General features: G+C 34.1%; 1 protein-coding gene across 1 annotated transcript; it reads left to right on the forward strand.

The window, feature by feature from the left end:
- On the forward strand, nt 1-27551 carry LOC110105456 (D-xylose-proton symporter-like 3, chloroplastic). Its single transcript, XM_020834982.2, has 13 exons — nt 1-324; nt 396-474; nt 1132-1191; nt 1270-1336; nt 1485-1609; nt 4906-5007; nt 5093-5470; nt 5612-5659; nt 5737-5799; nt 12921-13001; nt 13291-13389; nt 24391-24528; nt 27268-27551. Exons 1-13 carry the CDS (start codon nt 32-34, stop codon nt 27400-27402), a joined length of 1668 nt encoding a protein of 555 aa, XP_020690641.1. The 5' UTR covers nt 1-31; the 3' UTR covers nt 27403-27551.

Below are 27551 nucleotides of genomic sequence, written 5' to 3' on the forward strand. Positions count from 1 at the left end.
AAAAAATTCCAGCTAATTCTCACTCCCTCCAATGGCTTACGCACTTACCGCCGCGCTGCCCCCTGCCTTGCCGCATTACAACAAAGCTCGTCCGTCGCCTCCAGGACTCCGATCTCAAGCTCACTCTAACCGCCGTTTTCCTTCACCCGTCGATATTAACAGTCACTCCTCCCACTTCATCAAAATGCCACTCCTCCCCGTCCTCGCCATTTCTTCTTCCCCTCGACGCCGCCTTCACGCCCAATCACGGGGAGACTATCCGCCATCCTCCTCCCCTGATACCGGCGCCTCCGAGGCGTTCTCATGGCCCGCCGTTGTCCTTCCGTGAGTGCTTCCGTTTCTATTTGTAAATTATTTTGATTTCGTCTTGAATTCTTATTCGATAAATTAACTAGGTTTTTATTCCCGGCACTGGGTGGTCTGCTCTTTGGATACGACATTGGTGCCACCTCCGGCGCCGCCATCTCCCTGCAGGTGAGGGATTCGTGTACTTTTTTTTATTTATATGAGTTTGCATGTTTAGCGTCTGTTGATACTCTCAAGTCTCAAGCCTAGTAAAATATGGAACAGCTATTGAACCGACATTGTTCTGAATCTGGAACAGACTACAGAGGTTGAATTATTTAATACAAAATTAAAATAGTAGTTTAAGTTTAATAAAATTTATCTTTGATATGTTAACTTACTGGTGTATTATAAATAAAATACATGCATTAAAGCAGGTGAGGGTATTGAATTTAATCTCATATTAATAACTGTAATAGTATATTTAAAAATAACAAGTTGTTGAACCCTTAACTTTTTGAATTAAAATTGAATTTGATCACTGGCGTATAGAAGTTATTGATCTGGTTTGTGTCAAAAAGCTATGCGATCTGAGACTTTCACACCTCCGATTCCACAACATGAACTATATAGTTTTTAAGTTTAAAATATATGTATTTATCTATACATTTGAAAAGATACATAAAATAAAAGTTTTTCTGAATAATGTGTACCTAAGTGTTACTTGAACGGGTAAAACACATGAATTTGCTTGGTTCTCAAGTTCCTAGTTTCGAGCTGTTCTTTTTTGTTTTTTGAAGGATCATATTCATATATGCTAGACTCATGGTCTCCATTTTTCCTCAGTCAGCGGAGCTCAGTGGGACTGACTGGTTCAACCTCTCAGCTGTGCAGCTTGGTCTTGTGGTAATATTCTAGGCGAAATGGTGCTGAATTCAGCAATGAGCATTTTCTTATAACTTGATGTTTTTTTGGCTGTAATAGGTCAGTGGTTCTCTGTATGGAGCTCTTGCTGGATCCCTCATAGCATTCCCTACTGCAGACTTCCTTGGTATTGCTGCCAACAATTTTCTCTTAATTGTTTAATGCTTCTTTGTTTGAAGTCATCATTAGCTTAGCAGTTGAGCATATCAGTGAGATACATGCTTCTGGCATTTTAACAATTTCCGAGCCGACCTGATAACTGTTTCTTGGTGAAGGAAGAAGAAGAGAGCTTATTGTTGCAGCTGTGTTGTATATTATTGGTGGATTGACTACTGGATTTGCTTCTAATCTTTCAATTCTGATACTTGGCCGGCTTCTTTATGGCATTGGCATTGGTATGGTGAGTTAGATTAGTTAGATATTTTTCTTATTTCAGGTTATCATTCTGTTGTCTCATTATGATAAAGATAGCTTAAACCTAACATAATTAGCTCAAAAGTCACCTAACACTTTTAAGGGAAAACTGAAGGGATAGGTAAACAACATATGTTGCAACACGAGCATCAAATTGAGATGCAGAAGCATTATCAGATTTCAGAGCAATGCACCATAGACTAAAAAAATGGAAAAAGAGAAGAAGCAACCGAGAGAACACTCGGGTTTACAAGAAATTGCCTTCAATCAAACAAACATTTATGGCAGAGTATCCAATTTGCTATTATAAAAATCAAAATTATGGTGTATAAATCACTAGCGCTTGCCAGCCTTTTCCCAATTCCCAATGACACACACGTACAAGAGAACAATAAAAAAACCTTGAAATATCACATATGGAGATTATCTCAAAGGTGACATTTTTCTCGCAACCATTGTTAGGGCTGACAATCCTTCGAGAAACTCTATAGTTGAGAGGGTGTGCAAGAAACAAAAGAGATCTAAGTCATTCAAAACCCTAGTTAGAATGTATGCTTATGGTCGCTTGCCTTAATTGAGGCTTGCATTTCATGCATAGCAACACTCTTCTCGAAGAATTCCATGGATCCAGAGTTGGGGGATCAAGATTCACAAATCCCATAACTACCTTCAAGGGATGATTCCTAAGAGATTCACATTGAATGATGGGTGCTTGTGATCTTAACTTTTTGATATACTTTTAATCAGAATAAGGAGTACACCTTGTGCATGCTAAAATGGATCTGCAACAAAGCACGATGTAGCAAAATAATCTCTATCAAGTCAAATTGATAATTATCCCTATTGACTTAACACTGTAGCAAAATTGGGCACTCTATTAAATGATGTCCATTTTCTATTCTTTCTAGCATGTTTAGCACTTAACACTCATTCAAAAAAAAAGAAAAAAAAAGCAGTTAACTCTCATTCATTTCTTTATTATTATCCTTCTCCTTAAGGTTCACATTATTAAACTGACCATTCTCTTTGTCTTTAACATAATCACTATCCACTTGCTCATTAAGTTCAGGAGGGATATTATTAATAAAGTATTAAAATATTCCATCTAAACAAACAAGTGAAAAAGAGGTAAATTATATTAATATTATCATAATTTATTTGAAAAACAAGTAAATTAGAATGCCACTACTCAGTAGATGAGGCTTGCAATTATAATAGTTTTCTTGTTTTCTTTGTGACAGATACAGATAGAACATAAGGTGGAATTAATATGAGAGTTTGAGTTTATATACTTTAGAGCCTGGAGGATGGATCAAACTTCAAAGTTTTTTAGTGTCAGGATTTGTGGGATTAAAATAAAATAGGGTGATGATGAAGAGGATGTTGTTGTGAAAGGCATCATAATAAACAATAGTCATTTGAGGAAGGTTGTGGCAGCAGAAGTCAAGAGTTTGTAATATGGGAGGATTAAAGGAGGATATGGTAGCTTGTGAGCAATCAACTAGAAGTGGGAGAACTGAGTGACAAGATTGCATATTGATGTGGTCCTCACACCTTGTGGCTAGAACGAAGATCAAGGGAATAGAGACAAGGTGCGAACTATGAATTAAGAATGAGTCTATCAAAAAAAAAAAAAAGAATGAGTCTATCGAGAGCAAGACTCAAAGGGAAAAGCTACATTTTATAAATCATGAGTTATGCCAGATGGTTCAAATCACGGCAAGATCATGATTTTAAGGAAAATAAGAAGGCTGCTGCCTATTAGGGTTCAGTCAGGTTTTCAAAGTAATCTGAACTTGACCCAAAAATTAATTAAGTTTATATAACCTAACATGTTTGTTATTCGGTTCAATCCAAATCTAATTTTTTGGGTCATGTTCATGTTAGGAAAGTAGAGGTATTAGATTTGACTTATGTTAAGATAGATAGAGGTAGACCTAAAAAGACCTAGTTAGAAAATATTAAAAATGATCTTTCTTTATTAGATTTAAACGAGAATTTGGCTTTTAACAAGACACAATGGAGAAAAAGGATTCATGTAGTCGACCCCACGTTGTGGGACAAAGGCTTGATGTTGTTGATGTTCCTGTTGGTTCACATATTAACACTCCTATGGACAAGAACACCATACATCTTAGTTCTCTAATGGCTAAAACTTTGACCATCAAATTTCTAAATTTTGAATATTATGATCATCTTATAATCGTGGTTAAATTTTTTTTTTTTTTTGCAAAGATAAAATCAAACTTAGGCACAGAAGCATCATCATGATTGACAATGATGCATAATAAACAAATATAAATGAGAATAAAAGATATAACCCAAAGAACACTAAGATTTGTGTGATTTAATTTTAATCAAGTTTATGCTCATGGGAGCTGTGATGATCCAATTCGCTAACTGAGAAATATTGTGGTGAACAAATCAATATCACTCAGTACTTTCTAAATTCTTAAGGTACACGTACATACAAAAGAAGATGAAAGTGTCAAATCTCACACACAGATTACCTCAAAATAAATCTTCTTTTCTGCATTCGTTGTTGAAGCCACTAATTATCGAAGTAACCCTAGAACTAACAAAGGGTATGTGAGTAGGGAGAGGGGTCAGTCAATGTCATTTAAAATCTGAGCTTATGTAGATTTATAGCGGTGACCTACCTAGCATGCATACCGATGGTTGCATTCTCATGTACTGATGACATTCTTCTTGAGGAAGTCAATGGATAGTGATACGGGTAGGTATTCCCAAATCTCAATAATTACCTTCAAGGCATTCCTAATGCCTTAGCGCGAATTAATGAGTCATCTTTGATCTCAGTTGTTAAATCTTTTTCTGATCAAAATAAGGAAAAGTTCATGAGCAAGCTTCCATGGATATGGCACAAAGCAGTTTTTATCAAACAAATCTCAATTGAGTTTAATTAATAACATACCTAGCTAGTTATTTATTAACACTAGTGAAGTGAATATATGAGTTTGGAGCCATAAAGCTCACCCTTTTGAGAAAAAAATTGAAAAGCTTGGTCTAAAAATAGTTTCTCAATAACAATATGATCAAATTCAGCACAATTTAAAATAAATTATATTCTTTTTAACTATTACAATGAAAATAAAATTTCAAACTATTCAATTATAGCCGCCCCCCTAGCTAACTTGATTGAATTTACCCTAATAAATTTTATATTCAAGGCCATTTAGTATCCTTAAGAAATTGTATTGCCGCGCTATTCTTCTTTGTTTGTCATTTTGAGTGATCAATACTAATGTTTGTTTAACACAGGCCATGCACGGTGCTCCGCTTTATATTGCAGAGACTTCTCCATCCCAAATACGTGGAACATTGATATCTCTAAAAGAGCTCTTTATTGTGCTTGGCATATTGGTATATTCTTCAACAATTTTGATTTGTTATCCATTATGGAATTCATTCATGATGATGAATTAGTGAAAATTGTATGCTAATGCAGCTGGGATACCTTGTTGGAAGTTTTGAGATTAATTCTGTTGGAGGATGGCGTTTCATGTATGGTTTCAGTGCCCCGATTGCATTGTTAATGGTCATAGGCATGTGGAGCTTGCCACCATCTCCAAGATGGTTACTCCTCAGGGCAGTTCAAGGCAAAGGATCCTTTAACGAATACAAAGAAAAGGCTGCTTATGCCTTGGGGAAATTGAGGGGTCGTACTGTTGGTGATAAAACATCCAAGGAGCAAATAGAAGATGCTATTATCTCTTTGAAGGCTACCTTCAATGAAAAAGAATCTGAAGGAAATTTCTTGGAAGTGTTTGAAGGAGCAAGTTTAAAAGCTTTCTTAATTGGGGGAGGATTGGTTTTTTTCCAACAGGTACTATCTCCCAACTTCTAGTTCTTTAATGCGTCTCTTTTGTTCCTTCTATGGAAAAAGTTTATTAATTTGTTATGGTCTTATCTTGTGTACATCTATATGATAATAAGTTTGTTATTGAACCCTTGCCCAAATTGGCAGATAACTGGGCAGCCAAGTGTCCTATACTACGCAGCTCCTATTCTTCAGGTTCCATGCCATAAATTGATCTCCTAAGTTATTTTTGTGAAACTAATTTCCAACATATACGGTTTTCACTCATGCAGAGCGCTGGGTTTTCAGCGGCAGCTGATGCCACTAGGGTTTCAGTTGTGATTGGGATTTTTAAGGTGCATTCTTTGAACTATTCTAAGCCTTTAAACTTATTTCCAATTTGTAAAACTGTAATATTTATTGATGTTTCTGCCTAATTGACTGGTTTTTATTACATCTGATTAAAATTTTTAAGCTGGGTTTGTCCTAATGCTAATTTTTCTTTGAAGGATTCCAACTCCGAGCTTGTCATTTTATTTTCTGTAAGTGTAAAGTGAATTTGTATGTTTGATAAACCTGATAATTATAATAGGTTATGCCTGTTCCAAATTCAATGCATATCTTGAGTAACATTAAGTTCCTTTCACATTTTGTAGCTAAGAACCTAATCATGTTCTATATATAGTATGAGATGCAAGCAAGCTTCTTTTTACCAGAAATCCTGCAGTTGTGAAAACTATTATAGTGATATTCTGAAGTCAGATTTTAAATTCAGTTCTTCATTATAATCCAATCATATGATAGCAGATGGCATGATCTTCCATGTCATTTTAGTTCAAATCTAATAGGGATGTGTTTCCTTCATTGTATCTGAAATAAAAACATCATCGGTATTTTTTTTGGCTTGTTCCTTCTGGAACATGAGTGGTCTTTTTTCTAGAGTATTTTCATAGCTCAAGAACACTCATGCTCTAGAGTATTTTTTAGCTATGAGAACACTCTAGAGCATGAGTGGTCCTTTTTTTATATATTTTGGACTTTTATGTAAGGATGCAGAGCAACACAGTTTTGAAGGCATATTATGATAAGATCAAAAAATTCTTAGTTAGAAGGTAAGTTAGCTAAGGTTTATTTTAAATATGGGGATGAAGGTTTCCATTGTTGTTATCAGCCCCCTTCCCCCTTGATTAATTGCAACATAAGCTCGATTTCACATTACACTCTTGATTAAGGATATTTCCATTTTCAGGATATTTCCATTTTCCACATGGTGGTTGTTCACAATATGGAGATTGATGGGGACGAATAATCAATCCAATTAAAGACCTGATTCAATTGTCCTAGGTCAAGCTTGTTGACCTAGCTAATACCAATGATAGAGGGCCGAGTGGCCGGTCATCTAGGGAGTCTAATTAACAAGTAGATGTGTCCTAATATTTAAAGTCGGGTATTATATCCAAGGAATGCCGGGTTTACAACTTCGATGTTAGAAAAATATGAGAATATTTGTTTAGCTTAACTCGATGACATTCAAATTAAGTTTTGCGTATTGTGAATGTCAAATTTACATTCGAACAAAGGTTAGAGCTATTTTATTATTAATGATGCCCAAAGGTCGAGACTCACAACCTTGAGTATAAGGGAAACCTTGGTGGAAATTTTAGTGCTCTAATTTTGGAGAAGTTGCAAGTAGGACTTACGACCTCTCAATTAGAGTTAGGCTTGCAAACGAACAGAGCCGAGCCGAGTATATGTGTGTTCATGTTTAAGTTTGTTTATTATCAGCTTGTTCAAGTTCGGTTCGAGTTTGATTCAAGCTTTTTTGTTTGTGTTCAAGCTTGGTTCGTTTAAATTAATGGGCGTTCATGTTCGGTTCATTTAGTGCTTATCAAGCTTTAAACAAACGAGCCTTATCGAGCTATAAACAAGCTCTACTTCTAGATGTGAATTAACTTAACAAATGAGCCTTATCGAGCCTTCTAACAAACAATTACATCGAGCCTGTTTGTGAATGAATCTAGCAAAGTTTTTTAAACTATCAAACAAGCTCGTTCAAGAATATATCTAATAAGTATTCTTGAGCTATCAATGAGCTCGTTTATGAACATATCTAATTAATGTTTTTGAGCAATCAAATGAGCTCATTCACAAACAAATGATCCATGATTCATCTTATATTTGTTCAGAGAGCAGTTTGTTCGTGATTTTAGGCAACTGTTGGAAGTAAAATAAATTATTAAATAATTTTAGACATGATTAGTAAAAATAAATTATTAAATTTAATAATATATATATTTAAAAACTCTAATATAGTTATAATCGAGTTTCTTAACGAGCTTATTCACGAGCATTAAACGATACTGTTCATGAGCATAAACGAACCAAACACCAAGTTGTTCATGCTCATTTATTTATCTATCGAGTATTTATCAAAAGTGTTCAAACTCGTTCGTTTATCTTATCAAATGAACATGAACATGCTCTTATTGAGCCGAGCCATGGGTAACTCGTCGAACACTCGGTTCATTTGTAGTCCTAATTAGAGGAAGATTTAATAATGAATCTTAGTACATAAGTGACCGACCTTAGGATGTTATGATTTATGCAGTTGAGACAACCTTAGGTTCATATTTTGATGAAGTTCGAGTTGGGGGGTCATTTAGAAATATGGATCACTGTGCAAATCAATGAACCATATTCGATTTTTTGGTCCTTTAATTGGTATAAAAATGGGGTTGAACATATCGGCTTGAGCGTGAACCATTACAAACCCAAGGTTGGATCATCGAGCCGATGAATCGTTTGTGGTTTGGTTGTACTAACTAGTTCATCTTTTGATTAAAATTTGTGTTTGATATTGCCTTTCATTTTTAATTGGACAAATTTAAATAAATCATAAAATCAAAATAATTTAAATAAATAAAACCTAAATTTTTTTAATATAAATTTTTAAGGCCTAATCTGCTTATATGCTTGCAGTTTCACTCCTAACCCTTCATGTTGATTCCCTTGTTCTTTCTACTTCCTCGACAATGCATCTTTATTCATTGCCACCTATTGTAGCTGCAGTCACTATTCTTTCTCTCTCTCTCTCACTGTGGCACAATAGTCCTTATCTTACGTTCTCCCAAAACTCCCAACTCGCCACAATCACTCCATCTCTTACACTCGTAAAATTGCCTACTCCATGCTAGGTTATTTCTTTTCCCTCTCACTGTCTCTCATAGTTTAATTTCATTTTATTTTTTTCTCTTTGTGTTGACTTGATCCAGGCATCAGCTCATGAAATGATAAATATAAATTCATGTACATTTGTCTGATTCTAGAATTCACTATTTTGAAGCGTTTTACTATGGTGCTTAATCCATGTGTTATATTTATATCCATCCAATTCAAACAATAATTTTTTGGAATTCAAACAACAAATTTTTTGACTTAGTGGATTCAACCATTAATTTTTCATTTTTTGTTTGATTCAACTCTTAAATATCTTTTGGAATTCAAACACATTTTATTTATTTATTTCTATCACCTCTAATATTTTATTACCCGACTCTAATGAGGGTGTTTCGGTAGCACAGGTTAAATTTTTGGAAGGCATATTAGATTGCATATAAGATAATATCTGGATCTTTTGCTTTTTTTTAACGGGGACTTTAAGATCTAGTTTACGTTTTCCTATGGGCGTAATTAACTATAGTTAATTTTCCTTTTTGTTGATGAGAGATAATTTTTTATTAAGGTAGGTCATTAGAAGCTAGTGTTTAACACACAATATCAACCAATTCAATATAAGGTTTGAAATTTATCACCTTACACCTAAACAAATGGTGGGAAATAATGACGAGCTCGATTAAGATTCAATGATTTCGTCATCCTGAGTTTTCATTGGTTCCTAGTCTACTTAGTCAGAGGAGGTAGTCAACTTAATTTGACTGAATGATTCTTATTGTTAACTATAGATTATTTTGTGTATAGGAATCTTATAACCCGAGGTAGATGTTTGTCTAATGGGACAAATTTAAGTCGATCTTAACTAACAAAGGGCTTTATACCCTATCAAATGCACCACGATTCATTACTCTAGAGTTCTTAACAATTTAGAAACTTGTGGGCTCTAGCCGCTATTACAATTTAATGGTGTCATTTTGTAATAACATCACTTTGAATCTTGTCTCTACCCACTTGCTATTATAAGACCAGGTTCATATATTTACTTTGTGAGCTATTAGTCGAGCAATAAACTTAAGAGTTTGTATTTTATGATGAATTTTTATTATAAAAGATATTGAAGGTTTTATATGAACGTAAAGCCTGATATCATTATGATATTTGCAGTCGTATATTCATTTATTAGAATATGATCAAGAATTATTCTTCCATAATGAGCTATTTGAAATTTTGCTGCCCATATACCTTATGAAACAGAAGTTTTGTCAACTCTAACTTTTATAAGGAGGAAAATTGGACTTGAAATATAGCACTTATGACTCTGCTCTATAGACAGAGCTACCTGCTCAAGAGCATCATATAATGACATTTGATTTTTAAAAGGGAGTTTATAAAATTTTAGACTAATGAAACTGTCATTTTTACGGCACATGTATGCTTCTCCTTATGCGGTTAAATTGAAATTCATTTTTATTTTGGCCTGGGTAGAATTCTAATACCTTAGATTCAAGAATTTGATGCATTTGTTTGGAGCACATGCATTATTGATTTCAATGGTTTGATGTATCATGCACATATTTTGATGCATTTGCAAGGTGCATTTACACAAAGCGCTTGGATATTTCTTAATGCACTTTGCAAGGTACCCTTGCATGTTTCTTGATGCACTTACGCAATGTACTTGCATGCTAGCATGATCTTGTGTGTTTACACAAGTGCATTTATATCGTCATCAATATATTTATATATTTTTTTGACACAATTGTTTTGATGATTTGATGCAACCTGCACAGTACAATTGTTTTGATGATTTGATGCATCCTGCACAGTTTATCAAAACAAGTGTGCGACCTCTCACTAGCAACAATGCACTACTTTGTGTTATTTGAAAATAATATATTCACGGGGCGCATTATTCATTTATGGGCATTTTGCTTGTTCACGGGATGTGCATGTGCCATTGTTTTAGTAATTAAATTATTTAAGACATTTGTATACCCGTGACGTGTGATAGGCTTGACTATTTCTTCTTTTGAAACCCTTCACATGAATGAAACTATTTGGTTTGTGCTATGGTCTGAAGTAGCAGTTATTCATGTGATTGCATTGTCATTGGATCGTGCTCATGATTTTGTATTTTAAATTTATTATAGCTCACATTTTTGTTTGAGTAGAGAGGGAGTTGAAGGAAAACTTGAATTACGGAGATCAACTTTAGAGTCTAAAGGCTTTTGTTTGAGTAGATCTAAAACTAAATATATTGAGTGTAATTTTAGTAGTAATAGCTTTGGACGATCAAGTCATTAATAAGAGTATATGTTTTTTGACATCTTGGGTCTTTTGTTCAATGTGATGGTGAAATAGATGGGGAAGGATATTATTAGTAGAATTCAAGTTGGATGGTTGAAGTGGAGGAATGCGTCAAGCTTGTTGTGTGATAAAAAAACACTCCTCAAATACAAGATAGTGGTGAGACCTGTAATGTTTTATGATGCAAAATATTGGCCATTGAAAGAGTAGCATAAAATTATGTTAAGTGTTGCAGAGATGAGGATTCTCAGGTGGATGAGTGGTTTCACTCTTAGAGACAGAATATGAAACGAGTATATACGTGAAAAGGTTGGTGTAGCTCCAATGGTTGATAAGATTAGAGAGTGCCGCCTTAGATGGTTTGGACACATAAAACGTTGGCCTTTCGATGACCCAGTCAGGAGAGTAGATGTATATGATCTGATCTATGTTAAGAAAGATAGCGATGGACATAAAAATAGTTTGCTAGAAAAGATTAGAAATGACATTTTTTATGAAATTTAAATGAAAATTTGATTCTTAACAGAACACTATGGACAAAAAGATTCATGTAGCTGACCTCATGTAGTGGGATAAAGGCTTGATGTTATTTTTGTTGTTGTATTGCTTGCATTTTGTCTATCTGTGCTTGTTTTAGACAACCAACTTGATAATTTTGTAATTAATATGAGATTTAGTGATGCATTCATGAATTTAAAAGAAATTAGAGATCTTACTAAGAAAATAGTACAACAACAACAACAACATCAAGCCTTTATCCCACTACGTGGGATAAAGGCTTGATGTTGTTGTTGTTGTTGTACTATTTTCTTAGTAAGATCTCTAATTTCTTTTAAATTCATGAATGCATCACTAAATCTCATATTAATTACAAAATTATCAAGTTGGTTGTCTAAATGATGAGATCTATATTTAAAAAATTTGAAGGATAAAACTTGGCTAGACATATCAACCGTTTTTTATCAAAAGCTGAAAAATGAATCATATGGATTCGAGCATTCGACACACATTGTAGCTCTGTATTCATTTCATCAAATCTATTATTGAGCTCTTGAAGTTGCATGCATATCTATGATAGTGTAAAATGATTCAATTTGAAAATGATGTCTATTTGTGATTGCTTGAGCATTTTGTCTTGATCTTTCTTGCATTATAGAAGTATCATCCATATTTGGAGCAGCTATATTATTTTCCTCATATAATGTACAAAGTTTTTTCAGCAAAGTGTTCCAACTATTGACTCTCATGTTTTGGGGCCTTTGCTTAGGTACTTTTACTCAAATCTTGACATTTATGATGTCTTGATCCTTTATGAGCAACACTTGTGATAAACTCAATTGTGACCCCCAATATATACTTCATTATATACAAATTGAAAACAAATTTAAAGCATTGTATAGAATCAAGAAGGGTATCTGCTTCACTTTTTTTCTAATTGCTTAAACCATCTTATATTATTACTTCAAAAACCTCAATAATAGATCCAAATAGAAGTATTAAACTGATTAGCAATTCATAATGCGAACCTTACATGTATCTCATTCTCTAAATCTATACATCTCCATTATGTTCGGTTGAATTTTGAAGTTTTGTCAAGGCAGAGCTGATTTTCTGATCCTAAGATTGCAGAACAGACCAATTACATCTCCTATCTTTGTTAGGGTTTATTGAAATTTTTGAAATTTACTGGTCTTCCAAATTTCATGTATGCACATTTATTTGAATTTCAAATGACAGATATTTGTATCTCTGTTAATGGCTTAGATCTTTAATGTTGCGTTCCTAATTTCTTATGCAATCGCAAGGAGCCATCTTATACTCTCTATATGTTTTGCTCTTTATAAAACCTTGTCATTTATTTTTTGAGAGGTGTTATCTCAGCATGGCTTTTAACTTCATGTTGATTTCTTCATCTAACACTCATTCCAAGTTTAAACAGGCTACTCTTTTATGATTCTATTATTTATATGTAGATAGCATCTTTCTTCTCGTGCAGTTGCTAATGACTGGAATAGCTGTTCTGAAAGTTGATGACCTTGGTAGGCGGCCCCTATTGATCGGCGGTGTTAGTGGAATTGTATGTACCCATCCTTTTTGCCTGTCTTTTTGATAGAATGAAACTATCACTTTGTTTATGCGTTTTGTACATCATTATAATTTCAGGAGAAAATATTGATTAAATTTGTTCTATCAATTCCATCCTAACTTCAGTCAACCCCACATAGTTGGGATAAGGCTAGTAATTCTGGTGACATGAAATCATCTTAATTTTTATCAAATGTTTTGTATGCTTGCTAATTTAACAAGATAGTATCCAAGTTTTTATTCACCAAAATGCTAATGGGCCTTTTGGATTTTGAATATAGGTACTATCCTTATTCCTTCTTGCAGCTTACTACAAATTTTTAGGAGGTCTCTCTTTTGTTGCTGTTGGAGCTCTGCTTTTGTATGTTGGTTCTTACCAGGTTACTTCCTCTCTGACGATGTAGATTATTGATGCATTCTGTGTTTCTAACTGCATTCCACACTTCAACTATGTATTCGAATGCATTAGCTGCAATGCCTTCTTTTTTAAAGAAGTTGGTTTTAAAAGAACAATATTTAGCTTTTCTCGCAATTTGTCCTTGGATAAAATTATACATTGTAGATTCTTTTATTATCAATGCTTCATGGATTCATTCATTTTATTTTATTTTTTCTTTGAGTAGACATGCAAAACTTCCACTTTTATGCAACTAATTTCCCATCCTAGGTGGTGTAGAATGCCCTTTTAGATGTTTAGTAATTTGACGCCAGAGAATTAAGCTATCGATGTTAATATAAAAGGTCATGAGCACTTTTTTACTTAGATAAAATAAAATCAATAGCACCAATTATTTTGCTCTCAAACTATACATATTTCCACCCGATCATTTTGGTGCTTGTGGGCTCCAAAAATTCGGCCCCGGCCTCCGCCCGCTTTTCTTTTATTCGGCGAGGGAGTTTTAATGGATATGTTCCGAGGTAAATTTTGGAAGGCAGATGGGTTTGTAGATAAGACACTACCCAGAGATTTCGCCCTCATTTTGCGAGGACTTTATGACATGAGTTCTGGTTTCCTATAGGCGCAAGCCCCTATAGTTAATTACCCCTCCCAATAATGAGAGAGAACTTTCGATTAAGGCTAGTCGTCAATCAGATACGTATAGAATACGTGTTATCTGGCATATAGTAGCAGCAATGAATTTGGAAATTGGAATTTGAACGATTTAGATTGGGATATTTGATGGTTTTGGAAGGTTTAATATTTAAAATAGAAATTTCACAATCTTTCACTTAAAGCAGATGGTGGGGGAATGGATGATGGACCCGATCAAGATCCCATGGTTCCGTCCCCTCCCCCCATTTTCTCTGTTTTCACGGGATCAGGCCGAAGAAGCGCGCGTGGGAGAAAGTTACCTTCACTGTGGGCAGCTCTCGTCGCTGGTCCCGCTCAAAATGCCGTAACTTTCGATCCGACCTGGAAGGGAAAGTTGTCGAGGGAGTTAAGTCGGGCAACCACGCGGGTTTGGTCAGGAGGAAAGGTATGGGGAAGAAGCTCTCTCTCTCTCTCTCTCTCTCTCTCTCTCTCTCTCTCTCTCTCTCTCTCTCTCTCTGTGGACTGACGGAAGGTGGAGAGGGAGATCGTTCAGGGGAGGTGACGGGAGGAGGTGTCGGCTAGAGAGCGAATGGAGGGAGATCGACAGTGGAGATGGGGTCGACGGGAGCAAGTGACGGGTTGGGGAGCTCCTGCGATCGAGTGGGGGAGAGCCGAGAGGCTGTGGAGGTCCGGTATTTAACGATGGGAGCGTGACAGAGATCGAGAGCGGGATTTCGGCAGGGAATACGGAGAAGCGGCTGATTCGATGCTGAACAGCGGGATTTCGGCAGGTATTTGCGCGAGCTTTCGGTGGGATACAAGGTATTCCCAATCTCTCTCTCGTTCTCTTTTGGTTTCTTATACGGAGGTCAACAGTGCTGTACAAAGCAGTACGTAAAGACAACAACAATAACGACAATGCTGAATATTGAAATAAAACATACAACAAACAACATCGATGATTGTGGAGCAAACTGTTAATCATCAATCAACAATTGACGATAACAATGACTACCTAAGCTAACTAAAAAGCAACAAAAATGCAATAACTTAGTTTCAGTGAGCTTGTAAAGTGCAAAAGCAATTAAAATAACAAAAGTCAGAAATAAAATGGAGAAAAAAGGGAAGATCGACAAACACAATCCTAAATTATTGTAGGACCTCACTTTGATGACATTTAATTGCGCAAATGAGAGAGCAATTAAATTGGATGGAAGCAGTATCAGACTTACATTTATTTCTTTATTATGTTAGGAGGAAGTGCAAATGAGAGAGCAATCATAAGAACCGAAACGAAAAGAAAATATTATGCCAAAAATAACATAAAACAATGGACATATGATTTGTATTTCAGCTGTCCAGGTGTGCTCTGAAAGGTTCACCCTGCTCCTTTTCAGAGTATTGATGATACATTTTCTGAAGGTATATATATATATATATATATATATATATATATATATATATATATTAAAAGCATAATATTATAACAATGAAAATATGTGATTACAACAGGGGAAATTAACTATAATTGTCATAATACATAGGAAAAAGACAAACGAGCAAATACATAAAGCATAAGGCGAAAAGAAAAGATCATCCAATGGCGTGGGAACGCAAAAAAGGAGACTAAAAGCTCAATTAGATTGTCTTGCTTCAAGCCTGGTGAAATACAGAGAATGATGATATATTTTATTTTGATTATATATCCATCTGGTTAAAAGTATTTGATACCTCCTTTCAACCCATCCAAAAAAAAAAAAACTCCTGTCAACCAGGCCATCATCACTCATGCTATTCTCATCAGAACATTTTGATTGTTGAACAACATGATCATTTGCATCTTCACAAATGGGAGGGAGAGGAGGAAAAGAGACATATGGAGGGTAAGAATCTTTGATAGTAAAATTTGTAGAAGCCATGTGAATAGTGTTAATAGGGCTATTTACAAGGACGTGTGACTATGAGGAAATCCATTGATTCGAAATTCTGAGAAATTTGGAATAGTCCATGAGCAAGATGTAAATCATGAAAAATAGGAAGATAAATATTATATGCAACTCTAGAAGCTAGTCCATGTATATAATAAGCAAAGAAGCTAGTCCATGAAAAATAGAATTATGATAGAAACTTGGAATGCAGTTTCTCTTACAGGCAAATTAATAAAAATAATAGATATTATGATTCATAGGAAGATAAATATTATATGCCTTCAGGAAACTAAACAAGTCAGAGAGAAAGTTAAGGAGATTGATAGCTTAGGGTTTAAACTATAGTATTCATGTAAGAGTTGTACAAGAAATAAGATATGTGTGATTATAGATAAGAGTTTGAAAGATAATGTGGTAAAAATTAATAGAATTGGAGATAAAATTATAGCTTTAAATATTGTTGTTGATATTATGATTATTAATATCGTAAGCACTTATACTCATAAAGTAGGTTTGGATATGTGTTCAAAATTTAAATATTATAATGACTGAGAAAAATTAATACAAAATATACCTCTTAAAAAGTATTTTTATTGGAGGAGATTTAAATGAACATGTTGATAGAGAAGTATAAGATTTTGAAAGCATTCATAGTAATTACAGGTTTGGAGCAACTAATGAAGATGGTAGGACTATATTAGTAAAATTTCAATTTATGGTTGTTAAACCATTTGAACTATACAAAGGCACGCCAAGATTTTAAAATTTTCTTTAAAAAATCTCCTTTTGAAAAACTTAAACTAATTCGAAACTTAATTTTAAAAACAGATTTTTCAAAGCAGAAGAGAATAATAGGAAAACCAAATCTGGTTTTTCTTGATTTTATAGAAGTAAACCAATATTTTTATCCGTTTTATTTTCAAAATTTTTATTTCTTTTTCTATTCAAATCATTAAAGATATGTATGCAGGAGCTATTACTTGTGTTCAAACATAAGGTGGTTTGACCAAGTATTTTCCTATTTCGGTTGGATTACATCAAGGATCGGCCTTAAGTCCGTACCTTTTTGCTTTAGTCATGGATGTTCTCACTAGACATTTGGAAGAGGATATGCCTTGGTGTATGCTTTTTGCTGATGATATTCTTCCTGTTGATAAGACTAGAGAGGGAGTTGAAGGTAAACTTGAATTATGAAGGTCAACCTTAGAGTCTAAAGGTTTTCGCTTGAGTAGATCTAAAATTGAATATATAGAGTGTAATTTTAGTAGCAATGACCTAGTGAGGGGATTTTGACTTTAGACGATCAAGTTATTAATAAGAGTACACGTTTTAGATATCTTGGATCTATTATTCAGAGTGATGGTGAAATATATATGGATATTATCAGCAGAATTCAAATTGATTGGTTGAAGTGGAGGCAAGGTTTAAAATTGCGTAATTAAGCCTCGAGGCGGTTTTCGTCCGTGAGGCGAGGCGTAAGCCTCGAGGCGGTCTGAGGCGTAAGCCTCACGGGCACATAATTGCGTAAGTGAGAAATTAAGGATTTTTCTTACAATAAAAAAAACATAAACCATAGATTTTCTTACACTTGAAAAATCTAACCCTAAACTAAAAAAAAATACCTAAAATCCAATGTGGAGTACTCCTAGAGGGCGGCCGGAAGTTTCAACTTCGCCGGAGAGAGGCGGCGCCGGCAGGAGAAGCGGCGGGAAGGGAAGCTGGCGGGTAAGGACCGTGCGGGAGCTCTCTGTTTCGCGAATTGGAGCCGTGCGGGTAGGAAAAATTCGGGAGGAGCTGCTGTCGTGCGGGTTTAAGGAGAAAAAAACATTCATTTTAAGTGGGTGGGTCCATTCCCATGAGGCATACGCCTCACTAAGAATTGCGCAATTGCGCCTCTGAGGCGCGCCTCAGTCCATGTGAGGCGTACGCCTCTGCCAGGGATGGAATTGCGTAAGCTTCGAGGCGGTTTTTGGACGAATTGCGCAGAGGCGTGCCTCTTATTGCACAATTTTAAACAGAGAGTGGAGGAATGCATTGGGCTTGTTTTGCATTATAAAAGTCCCCCTCAAACTTAAGGGAAAATCCTCTAAGATGGTGGTGAGAACTGCAATGCTTTATGGTGTCAAATGTTGACCATTAAAAGAGAAGCATAATAATAAGTTAAGCGTTGCAGAGATGAGGATGCTTAGGTGGATGAGTGGCTTTACCTTTAGAGATAGGATACGAAATGAGCATATACATGAAAAGGTTGGAGTAGCTTTAGTGGAAGATAATATTAGAGAGAGTCGCCTTAGATGGTTTGGTCACATTAAGCGGAGGCCTTCTGATGACCCAGTTAGGAAAGTTGAGGTATTAGATTTAACTTATGTTAAAAAAGGTAGAGGTAGACATAGAAAAGGATTGGTTAGAAAATATTAGAAATGATCTTTCTTTATTAGATTTAAATGAGAATTTGACTTTTAACAGGGCACAATGGCGAAAAAGGATTCATGTAGCCGACCCCACGTAGTGGGACAAAGGCTTGTTATTGTTGTTGTTTTCTTTTGTAATAAACACTAAAACTAAAACAATCTATGAGTTTTGGATTACAAGAATATCAATGCTCAACTCAGATTTGCAAGAAATTAAAAGTTCAAGAAAATAAAATGCATAAATTGAACTGTGGAAATAAAAGAAGCGAGCATGATAGAATTTTTATAGTGGTTCGGTCAACTTGACCTATGTTTACTACCCAAAATTCTCTTCTCTGAGAATTGCAGTAAAACTCTTTAGTGTCTTTACTTTTTTCCCCACAGCAAGGCAGAGAAGCCATTACAAGAATCACTTCCACCCGCAGTGCGGTTGAGAATAAAAAATCCCTTTCACCTTCTTCTGTATGGGGGAGTAGCCGAATCCCTTCCACCTTTCCCACTTCGGTGGAGTAGTTGAATCCCTTTCACCTTCCTCGGTGTGGCAGAGTTGTCGGTGGCCCTTTGACTCCAAGAGCTTCTTCACGGAGTTTCTCTCGAAAAAGACTGACGCATAGAGGAACAAGGTGAATGTTGGTCGGAGAAACCGTTTGGAAACACCCTCTCACACTCCCTTGCACTCACAAGGCTCTTCTCCCTCTCACAACTTCACCTCTCCCTCTCTTGCTCAAATCTCTCTCTTCAAGCCCTTCCTTACAGAAGACAGTCAGATAGCCAAATACATTCTCAAACAAATTAAGAGATGTTTAAATAGTAAGCTTTTATAAAACCTTAATAATTCAATTTTGGAGACACACCGTCAGATAGCCAAATACATTCTCAAACGAATTAAGAGATGTTTAAATAGTAGGATTTTATAAAACTTTAATAATTCAATTATGTCTCTCTGTTCATACAGTATGTTTAATTCAATTATAGCATGTTAGTATTGTATAATGAATAGTAATATAGTACGATCAATTCAATTTCTTTACTGATCATATTGTACGAATTAATAATAGTACAATACAATTATTTCAATCGAATCACAATTCGTATAGGACGAACCCTGGGATGATAAATATCATCTCTGTCGATCATTCAATACGATTAAGTTTGTACAGTATGATCAAAACCTTAATTAATCCAGATTCGATTGATTAATCACATAAATTAAATTAGACAATATTTTAAAATATCGTATAGTATGATTTTGTTTATATAGCATGAATAGAACAAAATTAAAAAAAATGAAATTATTGTCTAATTTAATTAACGGCGGTGTTTCTTAAAATTAGGGGTGTCAATATTTGACACGATCCAAAAACCCGATCCAAAAATTTTGGGTTCAGGTCAACCTGAACTCAAACCGAGTCGGGTTCAGGTTAGGGATTTCGACCCATTTGTAAAGCCGGGTCGAGTTTGATTGACCCGAAAAACCGAAATCAATTCGATTTGACCCGTTTTTAATTGATATAGGAGGAGGATTTTAGAAGATTGTTATGAAATAAGTAAATGTTATTTCAAAAAAATAATAAATCATGTTACCCAAATTGAATAAGCTTGGTTTATTTTAAATTAATTGAAGTAAATAAATCATACCTTAATTCGATTTAGGTTTAAATAAATCAAATTAAATAAAAATATGTTAGTAAAAAATAAAAGCGGGTCGGATTCGGGTCCAAAAAATTGACATGTTTACAAAAACGGGCCAGGTTCGTGTCGGTTTAAAAAGTGCCAAGTCATATTTGGGCTCGACCCGAACCCGACTTGAAACACGTTTTTGACAGCCCTACTTAAAATGTATGATCGCCTTGTACGATGTGGTGATCGTACAATATGATTAGTTAAATTTTTTTTCAATTTAATTCTCAATTAATTAAACATTTTTAATTGATTTATGAGTGCACAAATCGTATAGTATGATCCAGATCTTTCCAATACGATCTTTAGAAAAATTAAAATATTTATTTTCACCCTCCATTTATGTGCACGATTGCTAAGCTAATACACACCTTTTTATAAATATTGACACAAGAAAAATAAAATTACAGACTCAAACTAGTTTAACCTATATAACTCAATTTTGAGCCTTGATTCTCTAATGATGCTTGGTGTAAGTTGAACTTTTTTTATTATTTATTTTTTTGGTGTATGTTGAAATTGAAATGTTAGCATATACAAAAATAATATATGAAAAATAAAGAGAAGGATGAACTAAATAGTCATCCAATAATATTTATAATCATTAAAATATAAGTTTGGGCTCCTTTATTGCAACAATTAGATTTTCCTCAAGCATATGATTTTATAATTATTAACACCTTATTTAAGAAAAAAAGTGTTTCTAATCACTTTTAAAAATGGATATAATAAAACTCAAATATTATTATTTTTATAAGAAAAATAGATCGTTTATATTACAAATATCGTAAGTTTTTTTGAGTGAAAGTTTATGTAACCATATTGTTTATTAGTTTTGCACTTTAAGATAAAGGAGCATAATATGAAAATTAAAATTAAAATTTGTCCTAGGATATGAGAACGTTTAAATAATACTAATAAAAAGAATTTTAGAGTAAGATTTAAGATCTTATGATTCTAATTGTATATGAGGAAGCTAATATTATGTGAGAAAAAAATAACTAATAATATTAAGAATGTTTCAAATGATATGCTTGGAGTATCAAAAGGAAAATATCTTAATAGTAAAAATAGTTTGTAGTAGAATTAAAATGTGTAAGAAAAGATAAAAAATAAGAATCTTGACATAAAAATTAGTTTAAATGTAAAAACTCAAAAAATTGAGAAAGATGTAAAAAGACTCATAAGTAGTTTATAAAAGTAATATATGATGCACAAAATTTAACTTTTAATGATTTATATAATAGATTAGATACTAAAAAGGATGAAAGATGTATGTATAAGTTAGCCAAATAAAGAGATAAGAGAAGTAGAGTTTTAGTTTAAGTGAAGTGCATTAAGGATGAAGATAAAAAAGTTCTTTTATTAGAAGATGATATTTAATAATGTTGGATGAGATATTTTGATAAGCTTTTCGATGAAATTTATGAGAATACAATTTACTTTAGTAATCTTAGCATTTTAAATGGAAATAAAGATTTTTGTTTTTATCAGCATATTAGTAAAATAGAAATGAGAGAGGGTTTAAAGAAAATGAAGTGTGGAAAAGCTATTGAACTTGATGATATTCCAATAGAGGTGTGAAAATATTTAGGCGATGAAGATATTTCTTGGCTTATGAAAATTTTTAATATTATTTTGAAAACTAAAAAGATGTCAGATGAGTAGAGAATAGGTGTGTTGATTCTTATTTTTAAGAATAAGGTGATGCACAAGATTATGCGAATTATAGAGGAATTAAGTTAATGTGTCATACTTTAAATCTTTGGGAGAGAGTTATTAAGCATATGTTATGATGTGATACTAATGTTTCTCAAAATCAATTTGGATTCATGTCAGGCAGGTCTATTATGGAAGTATAGGGAGAATAAGGAGGATCTACCTATGATATTTATTGATTTAGATAAAGCTTATGATAAAGTTCCAAGAGAAGTGTTATTCAGAGTTTTAGAACAAAAGTGGTTAATAATACTTATACGCAAGTCATTAAGGATATGCATGCAGGAGTTGTTACTTGTGTTCAAAGATAAGGAGGTTGGACCAAGTATTTTCCTATTTCAGTTGAATTACATCAAAGATCAGGTTTAAGCTCATATCTTTTTGCTTTAGGGATGTTCTTACTTGGCATTTATAGGAGGATGTATTTTGGTGTATAATTTTTTGTTGATGATATTCTTCTTGTTGATACGACTAGAGAGAGAGTAGAAGATAAACTTGAATTATGAAGGTCAACCTTAGAATCTAAAGGTTTTCGTGCGAGTATATTCAAAACCAAATACATAGAGTGTAATTTTAGTAGTAATAGATTTAATAGGGGCATTGTGACTTTAGGCGATCAAGTCATTAATAAGAGTACACATTTTAGATATCTCGAGTCTATTGTCCAGAGTGATAGTGAATAGATGATAATATTATTAGTAGAATTCAATTTGGATGATTGAAGTGAAGGAATGCATTGGGCCTATTGTGTGATAGAAAATTACCTGTCAAAATTGAGGGAAAATTCTATAAGATTGTGGTGAGACCTATAATGTTTTATGGTGCAGAATGTTGTCCATTAAAAGAGAAGCATACAACTAAGTGTTGCAGAGATGAGGATGTTCATTTCGAGGTCTACAATGTATTCTTGGATGAAACAACTCATGATTGCCAACAAGATTCTTTCTGTTAAGTTGGGTTGACTAACTTCTTTGAGTAAATAGGCCAGAGATCATAACAGCGGGATGAAAGAACCACGAGATCTTGATCAGACCCATCATCATCCCATCATCATCCCCTCATAACTTGCTTTAAGTATATTGTGATAAATTTCAAAGCATAAACTCTAAAATCTAAAATCAAATTCAAAAGATTTCTCTTATTATCAAGAGGGGTAATTAACTATATACTTGTGCCTATGAAAAATAAGAACTAATCATAAAGTCGTAACAAAATGAGGGCAAAATCTATGGTTAATGTTTTATTTAAAATCTAATTTGTCTTCTAAAAATCTATCTAGGAATCTAAACTCCTTAAAACTCTCCCCATCAATAAAAGATGAGCGGAGAGGCTGGGGTGTGAATTTTCAAAGCCCACATTAACACATTCCTTTTTTACTTCATCTGGCACTTTCTTACATTCTCGAATATTTACATATGTGCAAATGAACTAATCTTTAAGTTTCTTTACATCCCCATTAAACCACTTGTCACAAAAAATTCATTTTAAGTAATATTCCTCTTTTTTGCCCTTTCTCTTGCATTTCAACTTGAGTGTCATATTTTCAAGTTAGATAATTTTTTCTTTTGCTACCACTCATTTTAATAAACAAAGAAATTAATAGTTACACCATTCAATAAAAAAATAATGAAGTTAATAGTAAATCACTCAAATAAAGATCCTTCTAAGTAGATCATAGAACATTTAAAAACTTTTTATTTCTAAGGCCATTGCATCATCAAAAAGAAATAAAATACTCTGAAGGATTTTAATTATTCTTAAATCTAACTATCCTTAAACACAACTTTAAAACAACTTTAAACATCTAGTGCAAAACATCCCCATTTTATAATAAGGATGAGAAAAGAGAATCACATTCTCTTAGACCTTAATAGCACCTGAACTAATTACCTAAATATCCGTTGATAAGAATTTAAGGATTGACACCCATTAATAATTCCATCATCAAAGAAATAAATTTGGGCAAATAAAACTAACACATAAAAGCTTCTAAAAAAATATCAATTGCAACTATTAACAAGGAGAGCGTAAAACGAATGATGCACCAAAAAATGGATGTTTTGTACCTCAAAATTTAGAAAGTGTCAAGGGCGCAAAGAACGGTGCATTTAGGTGTAGAGAGAAAGGGGCTCTACAATGAAGAAGAAGAGCAAGGCATTGCATGGAGAAGAAGACAAGACATACGAGAAGACACACAACCTCTCACTCATTCTAGATTTTCTCGTTCATTACCTCATTCCAGATCTGCTCAAAACCCTAGCGTGCATTCTTGCGGAGAGACAAACCTTAGCCTTAGTGTGTGTAATCTATTAGCTGATAAATATATAATAGAATATGATATATATTAATAATAATATATAATCAAAAAATGCATAAGCCTCACTAGTGAAATTGAGGTTCAAATCTCAAGGCATTCCTTGTGAGCATTAGTTCTAGGCGGGCCTCAAGCATGCACTCGGAACAATATTATAAACCATGCACATAACACTTAATTTTTTTGTTGTAATTTTTTTGCCCTGATGGATTATTAAGTTGCATGAGATGCATTAATTTGCAAAATTGACAGTCTATTGCAAAAGCTTACTACTGCTTTTCTTATATGATTACCAGGTATCGTTCGGTCCAATAAGTTGGTTAATGGTTTCAGAGATCTTTCCACTGAAAACAAGAGGACGAGGAATTAGTCTTGCAGTTTTGGTTAATTTTGGCTCTAATGCTTTAGTAACATTTGCCTTCTCGCCTTTGAAGGTAAACTGGTTTATTTATCAGTTATAGAGACTTATCATTACCTCATTTTACCCCTGTTTTTTTGGCAATGATTTACATCTTGTCTTTCCAGTTAAAGCTTGTTTGGATTATTAGAGCCAAGAATAGAATACTGTTTATTTTCCTAGTTATGCATAGAATTATAATACTGATGCATATGAGAGCAGTTTTTCCTTGAAAAAAATGACTCAGGATATCTGACCAAATTTTGTGAGTAAGTCTCAAAATTATTAGATTTGAGATGAGTGCAATATAAATTTTGATTGATACCTCTTATATTGCACTTAATTTTAAGCCAATCTAATAATTTTGAGACTCATCTCTTATATATATTTTTTTCTATTGTTTGTACAAGACCGATCATGTGCCCTAGATGTTGTCTTTGTCCTTTGCTGTGGTGTCTTAGTACATGCATATACACTGGATTTTTCAAAAGAAGTAGCTTCAGAATCTCACTGTTAAAATTATGTCACTATCTTGGCGTCATCCGTCTTTTAATAATTTGGGTTAACTGTAGTATTCAAACTTCCATTTGGTATAGCACACTATTGTATTTTTTCGTTATGCAGCAATGTTATCAGCATCAGATAAACAATATGTTGTAGAGATTCTGTAGTAAAGAAGTATAGGAGGTAGAAGAAAAAAATAAGAAGAAGCTTCCCTTATTATTTCGATATCACTTATAATGCATACAGTGCACATTCTTATACACTTAGCTATTGCAAGTATGTTGCAATAGTACGGAGGTTGTTAGAGATGAATGGTGGAGATTAGAATTGATGTTTTAGATGGATGGCTGATTCATGTTGTGAGCTGTGAGATTTCGTTGATGATGGTGTTCTGTTTTGTTCAATGCAGCATGTTGTTAACACTTCCTCGCAAGGAATTGGATGCAATCTCAGCAAAAACCAGTAAACGGCACAATAATTTGAGAAAGAGAAACACATCAAAACTACCAAAACTCAAATTGAAGGAAGAAGATAGCAAGATACAGTTGGATCTTCAATTGGAGAGGAAGATCCGGCTCTCCCAAATCTCTAGATGTCGTTGGAGCCCACACAAATAGCAAACTGCAAAAAAAAACAAGATCCCTCCAACCCTACCCCTGAAAACATCCTTAAGCATACAATCCTTAGGTAAATCTCAAAAACCCCCTTCTATTTGAATTTATCTCCTAAACCCCCCTTAATTTTCTCTTAATTAAGCTAGTGGATCCCACATAGAAGGGGAAGCAGGCATGGGGGGCAGAACCTGCTTGTTCCGCCTCTAGTAATAGAGAACTGATCATTTTTGGGCCGGTCTATCAATAGTCCCCTCCCAAAGAGTCACCTTGTCCTCAAGGTGGAAGGAGGGAAACTAATACTTCATGCTCACGTATGGTTCCCAAGTGACCTCATAGTCAGGTAATTTCTTCCATTTGATCAACACTTTATTGGACTAACCCTCTCCCTGACGAACCGCTTTAAGCTCAAGTGATTCCAAAACCACCTCCAGATCTTGTGTCAGTATTCTTGATAACTCTAAACTAGCTGCATTATGCCCCACAGCTCTCCTCAAATGTGATATGTGGAACACTGGGTGTATGGAAGTAGTCAGGGGTAACTTCAAGTGATACGCCACTGCTCTAATACTCTCCAACACCTCATATGAGCCTAAGTACCTCGGCGCTAGCTTTTCATTTCTTCTGTTGGCTATTGTTCTTTGTCTGTAGGATCACAACTTTAAGAACACCTTATCCCCAATGGCAAATTGGATGTCCTTCATATGTCCATCTACTTGCTTCTTCATAATTTGTTAAGTCCTCTGCAGGTATCTTTTTAACTCCTCCAGCACCCTATCCCTTACCTCCTAATATTGCTCTAGTGAAGATATCGGTGTGCGACTCTACCCAAAATATACTAAATGTGATGGTTCTCTCTCGTACAACACCTTAAAAGAGGTCATGTTTTGCCAAGTGGAGTATGTCGTAAATAGCAAGTTCATAGCATAGAGGTTTAGTCACTTACTATTCCACAAACTTCAAGTTTTGATGAACCAAATGAGAGAGTTTTCTTACGTTAGTTTTTGATATATTTCATATTGTCAAAGTTGTCAAATTATATAGCACAATAATAAAGATATAAAAATTTACTTTTTATGTCAAAGTTTGTAGTTCATCGGATTTAAAGCCTTCAGGTTTTGGCTTCTTTACTTATGAGTCAACAAACTTGATTTTTATTGAATCATGTTTTATGATTCACACCAGCTTCAACTTACAAAAGAAAATTAACCATAAAGTGACCATAAAATTTATATGATTCAGCTTCAACCAAGCCTATGTTCATGAGAGATGCGAGAGAACTCAATCCACTAACCAATAAGTCAATATTTTGATGTATCCTTTTTTTTATTCCTAATTTTCAAGTACACACCCATAAAAAAAGAAACACAAGTAATCTCTTACATAAAGAATACATGAGATATGACTTGCAACATTGAGACCTTATCACAAAGGCATCCTGTGCCATTTTTCATTCATGTGACGCGATAGATATTAGCATGGATTATAAAGGTTTTTTATTTTTGCCTTTCTTTCAAAAGTAAAGGCTTTTTTTTTTTCACTTTACAGTACGTTTAACAGGACGAAGCAATTAGTCTATTATGTTTTTCCATCTATAACGCATTTTGTTTGTAGTAATTAAATTTGTGCTTATTCTGCATCGATGTATCAAAATGGTGCAGGAACGTTTGGGACCAGAAAACCTCTTCCTGCTTTTTGGTGTTGTTGCGTTGCTCTCACTTGTCTTTATCCTCTTTAAAGTTCCAGAAACAAAAGGTTTAAGTTTGGAGGAAATTGAATATAAGATCTTGAAGTGAGAGAAACATGTAATTGAATAACATCTTCTGTACAGAATCCTGTACCTAATATTTTTATGAAAGTGTTTAATGATTGGAAACGTGGAACATTGCTACACTACTTAACTATCACTACTCTTTAACTGAATGTAATCATATTGTTTTGCTTT

This window comes from Dendrobium catenatum, unplaced genomic scaffold (assembly GCF_001605985.2).
Source record: "Dendrobium catenatum unplaced genomic scaffold, ASM160598v2 fragScaff_scaffold_621, whole genome shotgun sequence".
NCBI classification, from domain to species: domain Eukaryota; kingdom Viridiplantae; phylum Streptophyta; class Magnoliopsida; order Asparagales; family Orchidaceae; genus Dendrobium; species Dendrobium catenatum.